The sequence below is a fragment of the Nyctereutes procyonoides genome, unplaced genomic scaffold (genome assembly GCF_905146905.1).
Source record: "Nyctereutes procyonoides isolate TBG_1078 unplaced genomic scaffold, NYPRO_anot_genome, whole genome shotgun sequence".
Taxonomy (NCBI): domain Eukaryota; kingdom Metazoa; phylum Chordata; class Mammalia; order Carnivora; family Canidae; genus Nyctereutes; species Nyctereutes procyonoides.
This window is the reverse complement of record NW_026575142.1, coordinates 37,862,468-37,877,180: the sequence shown is the minus strand read 5'-3', so window position 1 is coordinate 37,877,180 and position 14,713 is coordinate 37,862,468. Positions and strand designations below refer to the sequence as shown.

General features: G+C 41.3%; 1 protein-coding gene across 1 annotated transcript in view; it reads left to right on the top strand.

Moving 5' to 3' along the window:
• The window catches only part of ADCY2 (adenylate cyclase 2), a 385,343-nt gene that overhangs the window by 7,768 nt on the left and 362,862 nt on the right, over positions 1-14,713 (top strand). The window contains exon 2 of the mRNA XM_055308552.1: positions 14,479-14,676. Within this exon, the coding sequence (XP_055164527.1) occupies positions 14,479-14,676 (198 nt within the window). The remainder of the gene's footprint in view (positions 1-14,478; positions 14,677-14,713) is intronic.

Below are 14,713 nucleotides of genomic sequence, written 5' to 3'. Positions count from 1 at the left end.
CTTTTTCCTTGAGGTGAATGTACTTTTGATAATCACTTTTAGCTGTTTCTTTCCCCGCATCTGTCAAATGTCAAAATTCCGTATGTGAGTGTTTTGTTATGAGTTCTCTATTCTGTTATGTTTTTTTTTTTAATTTTTATCCTGTAGTACTGCAGGTACACACACATACACACTATAATTACTAAAGCTTCTAAGTATTAGATTAAGCAGGGCAAGTAACATTCAACTCCTTTAAAGATTTCTTGGTTACTCTTGACCTTTTTTTCTTCTCTATAAACTTTGTAGTCACATTATGTCAACCTCCATATGGAAAACTCAACTGGGATTTTGTTAGTGTCATATTGACACTATTGATTCACTGGTTAGAATTGATATATTATGGGGACACCCGCCTTTGGCTCAGGGCGTGATCCCTGGATCCCTGGATCGAGTCCCGCATCAGGCTCCCTGCATAGAACCTGCTTCTCCCTCTGTCTGTGTCTCTCATGAATAAATAAATAAAATCTTAAAAAAAAAAGAATTGATATGATACTAAATTTTTCTGTCCATGAGCAATGGAGCATCTTCCCATTCATCTGTGTGCTTTAGTGAAGTTTTACAGTTTATATGTGTTATTCTATAACTTACATTCTTGCCCTTTTTATAACTTATAAATGTAGATTCTTTCAGGTTTTCTACCTAGGTAACATATCACTTGAAATAATGAGAGTTTTATTTTCTCTTTCCTAGTATGAAGGCCTTACATTTCTATTTCCTATATCATTGTGCTAAGAACTCTAATATTATATTGGCAGAATTGGTGATTGTGGGTACCCTTGCTTTTTTCCTAATTCTAAAGAGAGTTCTTTTTTGTTTATTTAGGATAATGCTGATTTTGTAGTTACCCTTTGCGATTTCCTTTTGTTACACTTTACACAAAAAGTTTAAATGTGATTGGGTTTTGAATTTTACCAAATTGAAGTGATCATATATGCTCTTTAAGTTGTTTTTTAATCTGTCGATGTAATGAGTAATAATTACAAATTTTCTAACATTTAACAATTTTTATATTCCTGAGGCAAACTCCATTTTCATGGTATCTCTTACAAAATGTTGGATGTGATGTGCTAACATTTTGATTAAGGGTTTTGCAAATATACTTTTGGTGAAGTGAGTTTGGAATATTCCTTTATCAAACTGTTGTTTTCTTTTAAAGTTTTGCTAGTCTTATAAAATAAATCAGGAAGCATGTCTTCTTTTTCAGTTTTCTATAAGAGTTTAAGAGTTTTCTGTATGTTGGTTGATAGAATTTGCCTGGAGAACCACTGGGGCTGTAGCTTTTTCTTTGTAGGGAGATTTAAAAACTTCCATTTCAGTATCTTTGATATGAAAAGAATTGTTTCTTATTTCTAATTTTATTTCTTGAGTCAGTTTCAATAAGATAGTTCTAGGAATTTTTGCTCTTCATCCAAATTGTCAAATTTAATCGTATGCATTGATAATACTGTTCTCATTTGCATATACTCTTTTTATTTATAACATGATTACTTTCTTTTTTACCTTTCTTAATTTCATCACATGTCTGCTTTGCTTTAACTTTTCAAAGAACTGTCCTTTATCCTTGTTGATCTTCAGGGGAAGGACGACACAAGCAATGCTAAATCTCCAGGCAGGCAGTTCCATGGTCCCTGGTCCTGGGTCTGAGAATCGATTGATTCTTCATTAGACCCAGACCCTTGTCCTGAAAATGAACCCTTTGTCTGCTGTTTTCTCGGCCCTCTGAACCTCCCCTGGGGGGTGCTCTTCCTTGTTGATCACCTTCTTGAACACATCTGGGCTAACTGTTGGGGAGTCTTTCCCACCTGAGGACTGAGCAGTTGTCTCAGCCCATTGGCTGTCATGGACAGAGAATGCAGCATTTCCTTGAAGTCTAGAACAGCCATGCTGCAGGCTGGTATTGTTTTGGAAACACAAATCTCTCAAAACTTAATCAGCTTCCTCCTGCTTAATTTCAGGCATCTCCAGGTGTCAGTGGTCATCATAGATCTTTTTTAAGACATACTTGTTAGATTTGCTGTGTTCCTCAGGCTTCTCACCCCATTTCTCTCCCACTCGCTTCCTCTCCCTTCCCCCTATCTCTGTTTCTCTTAGCTTGTGCCTGCCTTGAGCCTGTTTGAGTAACACACTTTCTGTTCCTCTTTTCCATGCGGCTTTTTGTCCACTTGAAAGAATTTCCTGGCACCATACTCCAGATGGGACTTCACTGAGACATCTTCATACATCCACTTTTCAGCAGTGAGCTTGGTTTTCCCCACATGGCTGTTTTAATCACCTCTCACTCTAGAACACAAGTTGAATCACTTCCCTCTTCCATCTGACAAATCCATACCATTCTGGACTGTGTTGCTTCCACTTATTCCTCCTTATGACCAACTAGTTATTTTCTGGTCTTGTGTTTGTTTGTCTTGTACTGTGTTAACACATGCAGCCAACAGCAAGGAACCCATACTTGTAATGTTTTGTTGAGTGACCTCTTCTGGAGTAGAGGTCTTCAGAGTCGGGTCAGGGACCAGCTCTGATTCAATGCCTTTTTTTTTTTTTTTTTTTTAATAAAGTTCTATTCAGTATAGTCTGACCATCATTTCCACATGATCTATGGCTGTGTTTAAGGCACAGCAGCAGGGGGATCCCTGGGTGGCACAGCGGTTTGGCGCCTGCCTTTGGCCCAGGGGGCGATCCTGGAGACCTGGGATCGAATCCCACGTTAGGCTCCCGGTGCATGGAGCCTGCTTCTCCCTCTGCCTATGTCTCTGCCTCTCTCTCTCTCTGTGTGTGACTATCATAAATAAATAAAAATTAAAAAAAAAAAAAGCACAGCAGCAGAGTTAAATGGTGTGACCTCATAGGACCATGTGGCTAAAATAAAGCCTCAAATACCTATGATCTAGCTCTTTATGAAAACGGTTCACTGAACCTAGACTTAGAATTCTCTTAGGGTGTCCTTTGCCTTCCAAGATAAATGAAAAACAAACAGTGGACCTTTGCTAACTTGAATGCCATTTTTCACCTTTGATCACAGTGTGCTTCCTTCTCTGCCACCTGGCCACGGTCAGTGCTGTCCATGTTAGGTTTTGTTAGGGTAGCACCCTATTTCATATACCAATTTTTGTTATCAGTGAAGATGGTATAGGTTGTGAGGGGTTAATAAACCCCAAATTTGTCCCTATACCCCAGAGGTTTATTTCTTGTGCACACATCCTGGCCAGGAGGGAGCTTTTGCTCATCTGATTTACGACGAGAGCTGGGGTCATGGATGTCTTCCTCATGATAAGTACTCTTGTGATCATTGTGCCATGGAAAGAGAAGTGCTCTGTGGCCTCACATGGGCACGTACATGGCTCTGGCGATGAGACTGACCTGGGATTCTGCTCATGTTCCATTAGCCAAAGCATGGTTACTTCTTCTTCTTTTTTTTTTTTTTTTTAGCATGGTTACTTCTAACTTCAAAGGAGGTCAGAAAGCACTTCCCAGGAGGAACTCTGAAGGAAGAAATAGGGAATGTTTCTGAAGGTCTCCGAACGTCACACCTTCCTTCTACTTTCTCTGGGTTTCTTTTGTTATTGTTGTTTGCGTGTTTGTTTTGTCTTTATAATTTTTTAAAATATATTATTTATTTATTCATGAGACACAGACAGGCAGAGACACAGGCAGAGGGAGAAGCAGGTTCCCTGTGGGAAGCTGGATGTGGGACTCGATCCCAGGACCCCAGGATCATACCCTGAGCTAAAGGCAGACCCTCAACCACCAAGACATCCTATCTTTGTAATTTCTGAAGGGGGAAACAAAGTTCATCCGTTTTCAACCTGCTTGTTTTAATGGGAAGCTTGGGGCCAGAAGGGAGCATTAGGGGATGAGCAGAGAAGTTGCTAACCAGTTGGTGGTACAGGGAGAGCTGAGGTCCTGAGCAGCCCGCATCTGCCAGAGAGAGCCTCTCAGAGGAGTTCCTGAGAGCAGTTACCTTTGTGTGGCACCACCTCCGTGAGTACACAGCCAGATACCGGGTGAGGGGCCGGGTCTGGGCCGCGTGCAGAGCTTTGGAGAGCCAGAGCAGACTGGGGCCCACCAGGACCTTCCACGTGATCTCCAACCATATATGCCCAGCAGGCTACCCTTCCTGGGGGGACTGCTTTGCTACCACCTCCCAAACCTCAGGCAAGTACCCCCTTAGGCCAGCTTGTACCTGGGAGCATTCAGGGAAGGGGATTCTGGGAAGTAGCTTTAATCAATTTGATGACAGAACAATCCAGCGTCATGTACTGCTTGTTTACGAGGTATCATGTATACCACTGTTAACTGTGTTTTACTTCTAGATAAAGAAGATAGCAGAGTTGTGCTTCTACATATTATGATGCAGCTCCTCTTTATTCAACTGAAAACACACCAACCATCTCCCTAAAAGAGGATATGAAGGGTCATTTTATTCACTTCAATGAAGTTCATTTCTCATCGGTCTAAGGAACAGTGTCCTTTAAAAATCCTTTATCTTGGATACTTGAATATAAAAGCTATTCATACACTATTAATATATCTCATGTTATATTGTAGGGAAAAGAAACAAAATAATTACTTCTCATGCACATACCCACACGTGCAAATACATTCATACCAACCAAGGAAGAAATGTGTATAGCTCCTGCCATCCTCAGTTCTACAGGTGATCACAGGGATGCAGCTGGGGTTCTAACATCCTTCTCCTGCCCATTCCACATTCCCTTTGCCCTGCGCAACCATCCTGTGTGGTCGTATTTCCTTGGCAGGTGCAGTGACATAAACATTGCTTCACCTGGTACTTTGCAAATAGTATTTGTTGTTAGATGTTTCCATGAACTTTGATCACAGCAAAGGAGACACCCCACCATCTGCATTCTGTTCTGTCAAACTCTTCCCTGCCCGCATCCTCTGTGAGCAACCCGATTTTTCTTGCAAGTGTCCATCAGTCACCCCAACTGTACTAAAAGCTCTTCTTTAGCCACTGATTTAGTGATGTTAGTAGCCTAGGGTGGCCAGATAGCAGCCTCTGTCTGCAGTTTAATGGAAGCATTATTGAGTTCCCTGGTGGAGGCTGTCCTCCTTTGGCAACTAACCCCTCTAAGCTGGAACAGCCTATATTTATAGGAATGGGAATGGCAGCCATTCCTGTTTCCATCCCTTCATTCTCAGACCTGTGGATCCTGGTGGTGGCAGAGTCAGTGCCTTGCTTTGGTGGCTGTTTCCAAGCATCTGTTTTGTCCTAGGGGATATCTCCCAGCCTACAAATGTTGCGCATAGGCCAGCACCCTCACTGAGTCTTTAGAAGCTCATTCTCTCCTTCAGTGAAGGAAGCTGCTTTAGGGTGATGAGGAACAGGGTTAGATCAGTGCATTCCAAGAGCATAAGCTCATCGTCATGCATCATTTGCTGTAAAATGAATGCTTCTGTCAGAAGCCAATACCTTGTGAGTGGATAGTGCATTGAGAAAGCCCATACATATATGGTGTTTTGGGCGGAAGCAGGAAAGCAAACCGGTATCCAGAGTAGGTTCAATTCAAGTGAAAACAAATCTCTGTGCCTTTCATCAGTTGTGATCAACCTGCCATAGATGGATGGCTGGTCCTCCAGAGGATGACACGTGCAAGGGGCTCAGAGTTCCACAGCTTCGATTGTCTCCTTTTAGGTGGCCCTAATATCTTCTGCAGAACCAGACATAATCCAGACCTAGATTTTTATTTCCTTAGGCAGTAGGTCATAGGGAGCTCTGTATGACGACATCGATGCAGATTGAGAGAGGTAGGATAGGTGGTGTGGCAGGACCAACACCTGTGAGTACCTGTGACATTTGCTCATGCAACTTACCTGTGTCTTCAGAGTCTACTCCAGTTGCCGATGGGATGCCACCGTGTACATACAGCTTCATGTCTGGTGGGTCATACAACAGTCCCATAAATACGAGCAGATTAGATTGTGCGGAGACTAGGTTATGGTTCATGATCACTGTTCAGGCCCTTTTGGGATTGGTAATAACCCAGCAACTGTTTCTCAAAAGGAGAATAATTATCTACAGAATCCCTAAGAATTCTTCATAAAGCACTGGTTTGGGTGGAGAAGTGGGCGCTTTCCCGGAAATCTGTGAAGCCAAACTTAGCTAGTCACTTCGTAGGCGACCAAGATGGAAGAACTCAATGGAGAAGTTTCAGGGAATCTGTTACTTCTGGTAGCTACTACCTCGGTGCTGGACCACTATTCAGCAGTGGCCAGAAGTCAGGCAGAGAAGAAGGGTACGAGGCCGGGGCAGCAAGGGCAAGCTGAAGCCTTGCCTGAACTTCTGTGACTGCCCATAATTCTGTCTGATTTTGAAGACTTTAGGTGAGGACTTGTTCCATTTCCACCTCCCAAATCTGGCACAGATTCCTCCTCTTCTGTTTAACTCTAACCAATAGCCCTAGATGAAAGGGGGTTCCAAGAAATGTAACTCCCACAAAACTGAATTGACAGTAGAACAATTCAGTTCAAGTTTTGAAATGACTACTTCTTTTACTGCACAGCACAAGTGTTGATTTGCACAGTTTTCATCATTCTTTTAAAATAGATATTATGATTTCTTTTTCAATCCAAAAGTTTAGAGTTGTGCTTTTGGTGTTATAAATATGTGATTATTTTAAATTTATGTTTTAGTTTAAACTTCTAATTTAAAATTGCAACCACAGAATATGGGTCTCTATGATACATCTTCTTTGACACTTTTTACAGGTCGCCTAGTATATGGTTTTTATAAATATTCCATGTGCACATGAGAAGATTATTGTTCTCTCTAAGGTTGGATGTGGAATTCTTTATTTGTCAATTAGGTCAAACTTGTTAATTATGATATTCGATATTTTGCATCTTTTTTGTTTTGTATTGTTTTTACTTTTGTTACCTTGACCTATCAATCAATAGGTGGTTCGAGATGATGAAATCTCCTCTTGGGAGATTACTTTACTTCTCCCCTTAGGCCTCTATATTTTTGCTTTATATATTTTGAAGCTATTTTATTGAGTTCATAGATGTTTAAAATTGTTTTAATTGCCTTGGAATTGAGTGTTTTATCATTTATCTTCACCCTTAAAGTTTTATGTTTTACTTAATGCATATTTCACTTCTGTCTTTTTAAGCCTAGAAGTTAGGCATCCATTATTATTGTTTCAGATAGACAGTGTGAGTTTGGTTATACCAATATGTTTACCATTATATTTGTTCACTTCCTTCTTCTGTATCATACAGTCTTTTTAGGATTATATAATTTCTTAGAAATTCTTTTAGAGCAGATTTATCAATGGTAAATTCCTGTTTAAAAATAGTCTATTTGTAAATGTTTGCGTTTTTGCTCTTATTACAAAAAAACACACCTATTTTCTTGGCGATAGAAGGTTGACTTTTATTTTTTGCTCAATAATCTGTCTTCACTGTCTTACTGTTGAAATTTCTGCTTTTTTTTTAAAAGATTTTATTTATTTATTTATTCATTCATTCATTCATTCATTCATTCATTCATTCATGAGAGACAGAGAGAGAGAGAGGCAGAGACACAGGCAGAGGGAGAAGAAGGCTCCATGCAGGGAGCCTGACATGGGACTCCATCCCACGTCTTCAGGATCACACCCCAGGCTGAAGGCGGCGCCAAACCGCTGAGCCACCTGGCCTGCCCGAAATTTCTGCTTTTATGCAAACTGTTGTTCTTTGTGGGTGGTCCTTCCTTTCTCTTTGACCACTTTTCGAAGTTTCTCTTTATCTCTCATATTTTGCATTTTTACTGTCATGTGTATATGCTTGTATTTCTTTTTGCCTAACTGGCTAGAGTTGTAGATTTATGGTTATTCATTAGTACCAGAAATCTCCAACTGATTTGTCTTTAGATATATCATGTCCTAAAGCTTCTTCAGTTTGTAACTTGGGAACTCCAATCAGACATGTTAATACCTTCTTATTCATCTTATTCTATTTTCTGTATCTTAGGCTTTATAATAATTTTTATCTTTTACATATTATTAGGGAATATTTATTTCTTTTGTTGTATTGTACATAAATGCTTTGGTTTATCTTTTAGTTCACTGATTTTCTAACTATTGCCTTTCTCTGTCTTTGTTTCTATATTTATTTTTTCTGTTTCAATGCTTGAGCTTTTATTTATGTGATTATATTGGTCAGTTTTACAAGTTCCATTTTCTGTGTTTGTACCTGATTGATCTGTTGTATGTTCATCTTCAAGCGTTCATCCTTTATTCCTTTATACATGTCATATACAGCTATTCTGTGTTCTCTAGTTGTCATTTTCAATGTCTGCAGTCCTTGAGAATCTAAACCAATTGTTATTTCTGTAGATCCTTGTTCTTAGTGATTGCTCATTTTTGGCGATTTTTGTTTTAATATGTTGGCTGAATACTGCAGTTCTAAGTGGAAAGCTTTTGCCTAAGAATAATTAACTTCTCTTTCCAAGCTGGAATGCACCCCAATTGAGGATTACTCTGGCTCCCTTTGTCCGCACTTGCTGTCCTGTGGATCTACATACTGCTGAGGTTCTCAGCCTTGGCACCTGCTGTATACAGGGCAAGGCTGGTTCATACTCCTTCCAGTTGACCTGGCTCTTGTGGTCTAGACTTTCTATCTATATACCCCCCCTGCTGAGGGGTCAGCACTCATATTTTCTGTTTCTGTGTTTTTTATTTTGTTTTTGTTTTTTATGGGGGTGGGTAGGGGAAGTGAGTTGGAGACCTTGTCTACTGCTTGTAGAAATTAGTAATCCTTCAGGAATACTTTGTATTTGGAGTCTAGTTGGAGGAAGGAGAGTTTTTTAAAGTTTGCCTCATGTGAACAATTTTCTACGTAAAACACACTTATTTCATGTTTTTATCCATAGTCTTAAAATATGAGTAAGAATGCTGGCCTGTGTAATAGGAACTGAGAATCAGTAAATATGATCAACACCTTAGGCTGTATTTTTGTGTGCATGTAATTCACTTAGTTGCAAGTAGTGGATGATACCTCTTTTAAGCAGGTACACATATTTATAATTTTTGTGTTTATTTTAAAAATATTTGTATGTTACTGATTATTTATTCAGTATGACAGATTGCCCTAGGTTTGGGTATAGGAAAGCTTTCAGAAGTTTTCAGGATTACTCTTGCATTTTACATTTAGATCTGTGCTGTGATCCATTTTGAGTTAATGTCTATGAAAGGTGGGCAGCCCCGGGTGGCTCAGCGGTTTAGCGCCGCCTTCAGCCCAGGGCCTGATCCTGCAGACCTGGGATTGAGTCCTGCGTCGGGGCTCCCTGCATGGAGCCTGCTTCTCCCTCTGCCTATGTCTCTGCCTCTCTCTGTGTCTCTCATGAATAAATAAATAAAATCTTTAAAAAAAAAGTCTATGAAAGGTATAAAGTATGTGTCTAGATTTTTTATATGGATGTCTAGTTGTTTAAGATGTTCTGCTGAAAAGACTATTGTTTCTCCATTGAATTGTCTTTGTTCCTTTTGCCAGTTATTATTTGACTACATTTATGTGGATCTGTTCCATTCCATTGATCTATTTGTCTTATTCTTCTGCCATTATCATTCCTGTCTTGATTACTGTAGCTTTATAGCAAGACTGGAAGTTTGATTATGTCAGTCCTTCAAATTTTTTCTTGTCCTTCAATAATGTGTTCTCTATCCTGGATGCTTTGTCTCCTCATGTAAGCTTTAGAATCCATGTGTTGATAACTACAAAATAACTTACTGGGATTTTAATTGGGATTGCATTGACTCTATAGATTAATTTGGAAATAATTTACATTTTGACAATATTCCTCCTATCCATGAGCATGAAATATCTCTCCATTTATTGAGCTCTTCTTTGATTTATTTCACCACAGTTTTGTAGAATTATTTAATCAGAATTTTTGTTAATTCCTTTCCTACTTCATGATAAAATGGAGTCTGACTCTGTATGTGGAAAGGAATGAAAAATACATTGTCTATTATATCACACAATACACATATTACATATGAATGAATGAAAATATGTATTTGTAGTCAAATATATTGTCATAGCTAAAAGCTGATATTTTTGCCCAGTGACAACCCTTCAAAATAATTTGTGGTGATAAATTATTATTCAGAGTGTAAAATGAGCATCATTCCAATAATTAACAGACCAGCCTTGGTGAGAAAGTATTGAGATTTGAAGGAAAAAGGTCATGATGGCCATTGTGATAATAATCTCTGTGGTTTATGGTACATCTGTATGTACTCAGCGCCCACCAGCCTTGCCCTGTCTGTGTTGCTTCTTACATGAAGAAACCTGCTTAGGGGAGCTTGGTGTTCACCCTGAGTCACAGAGAAGTATTTTTTAAAGTTTTTATTTATTTATTCACGAGACACACAGACACACACACACACACACAGAGGCAGAGACACAGGCAGAGGGAGAAGCAGGCTCCGTGCAGGGAGCCCAATATGGGTCTTGATCCCGGATCCTGGGATCAGGACTTGAGCCAAAGGCAGACGCTCAACCACTGAGCCACCCGGGCTGCCCTGTCTGTTGGACTTTAAAGTATTGTTTTTATAGAAAAGCAGTGTTTTGCATGAGACTGTCCTTTACCATGTAAATGAAAAATAGTACTGTTTAACAACAAAAAAGAAAAATGCACGTGAAAAAGAATGAAAATATAATCTGTTGCCCTGTGGAAAAACCTCTGAGAAACAAAAGAGCTGTCACATAATACATGAAAGCAGTGGGTATTTAATAGGCCTAGCAATTAGAAGCCGTCCCAAATTACCGGAAAATGCATTGAAAACGAAAGGATAAAATGTTCGAAGAGAATGAGCAAGAGGAGCCCATTATCATTACGTAGATGATACCATGCTCACGGTCTCCCTTTGAAAAGGCATTTTTGTACATTTCATTTGGTTTGCATTGTAAGGTACTTTTAAAAACATTTCTAAAGACATTTGAGTATGTTTTAGTAGTGAGAAGGGCAATTTTGTACATTTCACTTCGTTCCTGTAGTATGGAGAATTTTTTTTTTAACCTATTCAAGGCATGTTTTAAAGGTGTTCGAGTACTAATAGAAGCATTTTTGTGCGTTTCACTTAGTTTGTGTTGTATAGTGAATTTTTGTTTCCATGAGGGGAAATGGGGTTGGGCTGCATAAACATATTTCATTGAGACTGACAATGTTTTTAATGTTTTAGTTCACTTTATTTTAAGCTATGTTGTTTGTTTTATGCTCTGCGTTTCGAAAACTGAAGTAGCTCCCATGAAAACAGCCACGGGGTGTGCCTCTGTGGCTTTGTTCATCATCCCCTCCACTGGGACTGGACCAGGGGAGGGAGGAGGAGGGCCTGTGGTCCAAGGACTGAGGGCATTCCTGCATTTCATTTACTTCCCCTGGGGGGAGAGACGCCCATGATGCCAGGGGCAGGACTAGGAAGGAATGTGGTTCATAAGCTTATACATTCTTTAATGAATGTGCTACTGTTTTTGCCTTGACACCCTATAAAAGATCCTATTTTGTGGAGGAGTCCATATTAAAACTTGTTTGGAGTTTGAGTTCAAAAGGCAAATGCAGAATAAATTGCTAGCTGTCCTCTTACAGGAAGAGCTCTGGATTCTTCTGTGGGCTCAGGTTGGACGGCGGTGAGGGCCATCGGCCTCCTGAACAGCACCTGGGCCGCCTTTGGAAGCCACTGGCCAGCTGGGAAGCCGGCTTGCTCCCGAGGCTGGGGGGTGCTGGGGTACAACACCTACCCCCTCGGATCGTGGCATGTGACGTAGCCTCGGAAAAACCCCCTTCCTCCCTCAAAATGTATCCAGAATTATAGTTTACAACTGTATGTATGTACATGTATGTAACCTTTGACCCTAAGAGCTTGGGTTTTTTTGGTTAATTTCTTTTTTTAAAGAAGTTAAAACACGTTTGTGTTAAAAGAGTCATGGGACCCAGGTGCTGTGTCCTCTGTGCTTCACGGAGGAGTCACCCTGCAGCCCAGACAAGGCACTTCTTAGTGATGGAGACCCTGAAATTAAAGAAAGCGTGTGAGATAGAGAGTCTGGTATTTCCGACTTTAAAAGATTATCAAGTGTGACTGTGTGGACTGTGCCCAGCAGGACGAGAGGATGTGTCTTCATCTTGTTTGCAGTCACATCCTTGCTAAGAGTAGAGCAGGGAAAGGGGCTGGGAATGCAGCTTTCCCCTCCTGGATCCTTCCTGCACCTTCTTCACTTTCTGATTTTCGCTTTACCGTCATGCAGGGTTTCACATCCTGTTCAGTCTTTCTGGAGAAACGAGAGCCAGTAAAGTCAGGGATCCTTTCTCCCCGACGGGGTTAATGAAAGAAGCAAAGGGTCGCAGGAGGGAAACCGCTTGTCCTGGTGCCTTCGCAGCTAGCTTTCTGCCCCCAGTTCAGTTAAGTTCATTTCGGGCTCCATGTGTGCAGCGAGCGGTCGTGATCTCAGGTTGGATGCCCCCAAGGAGGTGCTGTCACACCCACGGGCACGTTTGTTTGTGACTTCGGGGTGTGGGGAGCGCCCTGGGCCGCGTTACCCTTTGCAGTCCTAGTAAAGTGTCTGAGGGCCTGAGCTCAGCCCCGGCGCCAGTCATGGGCAAGCGGCCGTGGGAGCGGGGCGGGAATAAGAACATCACACTTGATCCTCCTGTTTTCCGCCAGTTCTGGAAGGGATATTCTTTGGCCCTTGGTCTTGCCCGCCGTCTGCTGTGTGAGCAGAGGCCAGAGCATTGCAGAGGCTGCCCACGCGGACCCCGCCGGAGCCCTGGCTCCCTCCCTCCTGGGCTCCATGATCCTCCGCAACTCATTTTCATTCTTGGAGCCACGTTTTCCCCACCCCTGGCATAGCGCTGACACCACACCCCAAATGGGGTTGTTGTAAATATTAACGTGGTTAACGTATGTACAGGTGCCCAGCGCAGGAATATATATCTATTGGTATTTGTTGTGATTATTGTGGTTGTCTTTCCCCCACATATCAGGTCACATGTGTAATGGTGGGGGAGAAAGGGACATGAAGTCAGTTGAGAACTGAAGGAGGACTGGGGCGCCTGGTGGCTCAGTGGTTGAGCATCTGCCTTTGGCCCAGGGCATGATCCCGGGGTCCTGGGATCAAGTCCCACATCAGGCTCCCTGCATAGAGCCTGCTTCTCCCTCTGCCTGTATCTCTGCCTCTCTCTGTGTCGCTCAGGAATAAATAAATAAAATCTTCAGAAAAACAAAACAAAACAAAAAAACTGAAGGAGAACTTAGGGCCCTTTTTTGCCTTGATGTTAGTCTGGAGTCTGCCCATTTGGCTGATCTGCTGCTTCCCTGTGTCCCACCATCTCTGGTGTGCGGCTGGAGCTGCTAATGGGATGGAGTGAACCCCATACCAACCAGAAAAGGTGAAGGGCTCTCTAGGCTCTGTTGTTTGAAAGAACTGGCCCACAAGTCCCAGATTTTACTATGACCTTTGCTATTCTAAAGCCTCAGTGTAAGTTTTTAGGATCCTGGCCACATGGGTTCTTTCATCAAAAGTTCTTTGGGTGCTTCAGTGGCTATACATGATTGGATGAGAGATGTAGACCTAGCTGGGTTCTAGCTCTCAGGGGCTGCTGCTCATGGCGATGGTCTGGCAGGGCCTTGCCAAAGTGAAAGCCTGAAACCCATGCTGCCATAACCAGAGGAAGCACGACATCTATCATGTGGAGCTGGTATCATATATAGAATGGAAATAGGGGTCCTTTTGTGCATGTGTACTTAGCAAGTGAATTGATGGAGAATGAGCATTAGTGTGCAAAAGCGGACCTCAAAAAATGCATTAGGGAGGCTAATATGGGATGCTCCTGTTCTTTTTGCCACTGGAGCGCAAGAGAAGTGGGGAAGTAAGCCCCCCAAATGGCACATGCTTGCAAGTATTTCCTGCTCTCTCACCGCTGTAGTTAGTACTTTCTGACCCTTTTCTATTAACCTGTGATCCCGTTAAAACATTAATTGCCATGCATTAAAATAAAAGCTCATCACTTGAGAGACTCAGTTTTTTAGATTTTTAAATAAAACATTTTAAATCCATTTGGAAGCCTTAATTTTCTAAGGCGAGGACATTTCTGATCCTCTGATTCAGGGAGTGAAGTTGCTTGTCCTATTTTTCTCCTGATAGTAAATAGTCATACATTCACTTTTGAATAAAATCCATTTCTCCATTTATCAGGGAAAATCTAAATTTGATGAGGTAACTGTTTTGCATAATTTTAAATATACAATACTGGTTTATTTCTATAGAGAAAAACTAATGGGAAATTTAAATTTGCAGAAGTTCAAACTCTTCTACTTCTAGAATAATTTTTAAAACTCGATCTATTTGACATTGATTAATGTCGATAACATTTGAGGACATGAACCATTGGTATCACCGTGTTGCTAAATTGTACCTTTGCAATATTTTTCTTCCCTGTAGGAAGTTGAAGACCACGTGGCGTTTTTAATAACGGTCCCGACGGCCCTGGCGATTTTCTTTGCAATATTCATCCTCGTCTGCATCGAGTCTGTGTTCAAAAAGCTGCTCCGCCTTTTCTCCTTGGTGATATGGATATGTCTCGTGGCCATGGGGTACCTCTTCATGTGCTTTGGAGGCACCGTCTCTCCCTGGGACCAGGTAAGGTATTAAAATGTGGGTTTTTTTGGTGTTTTCT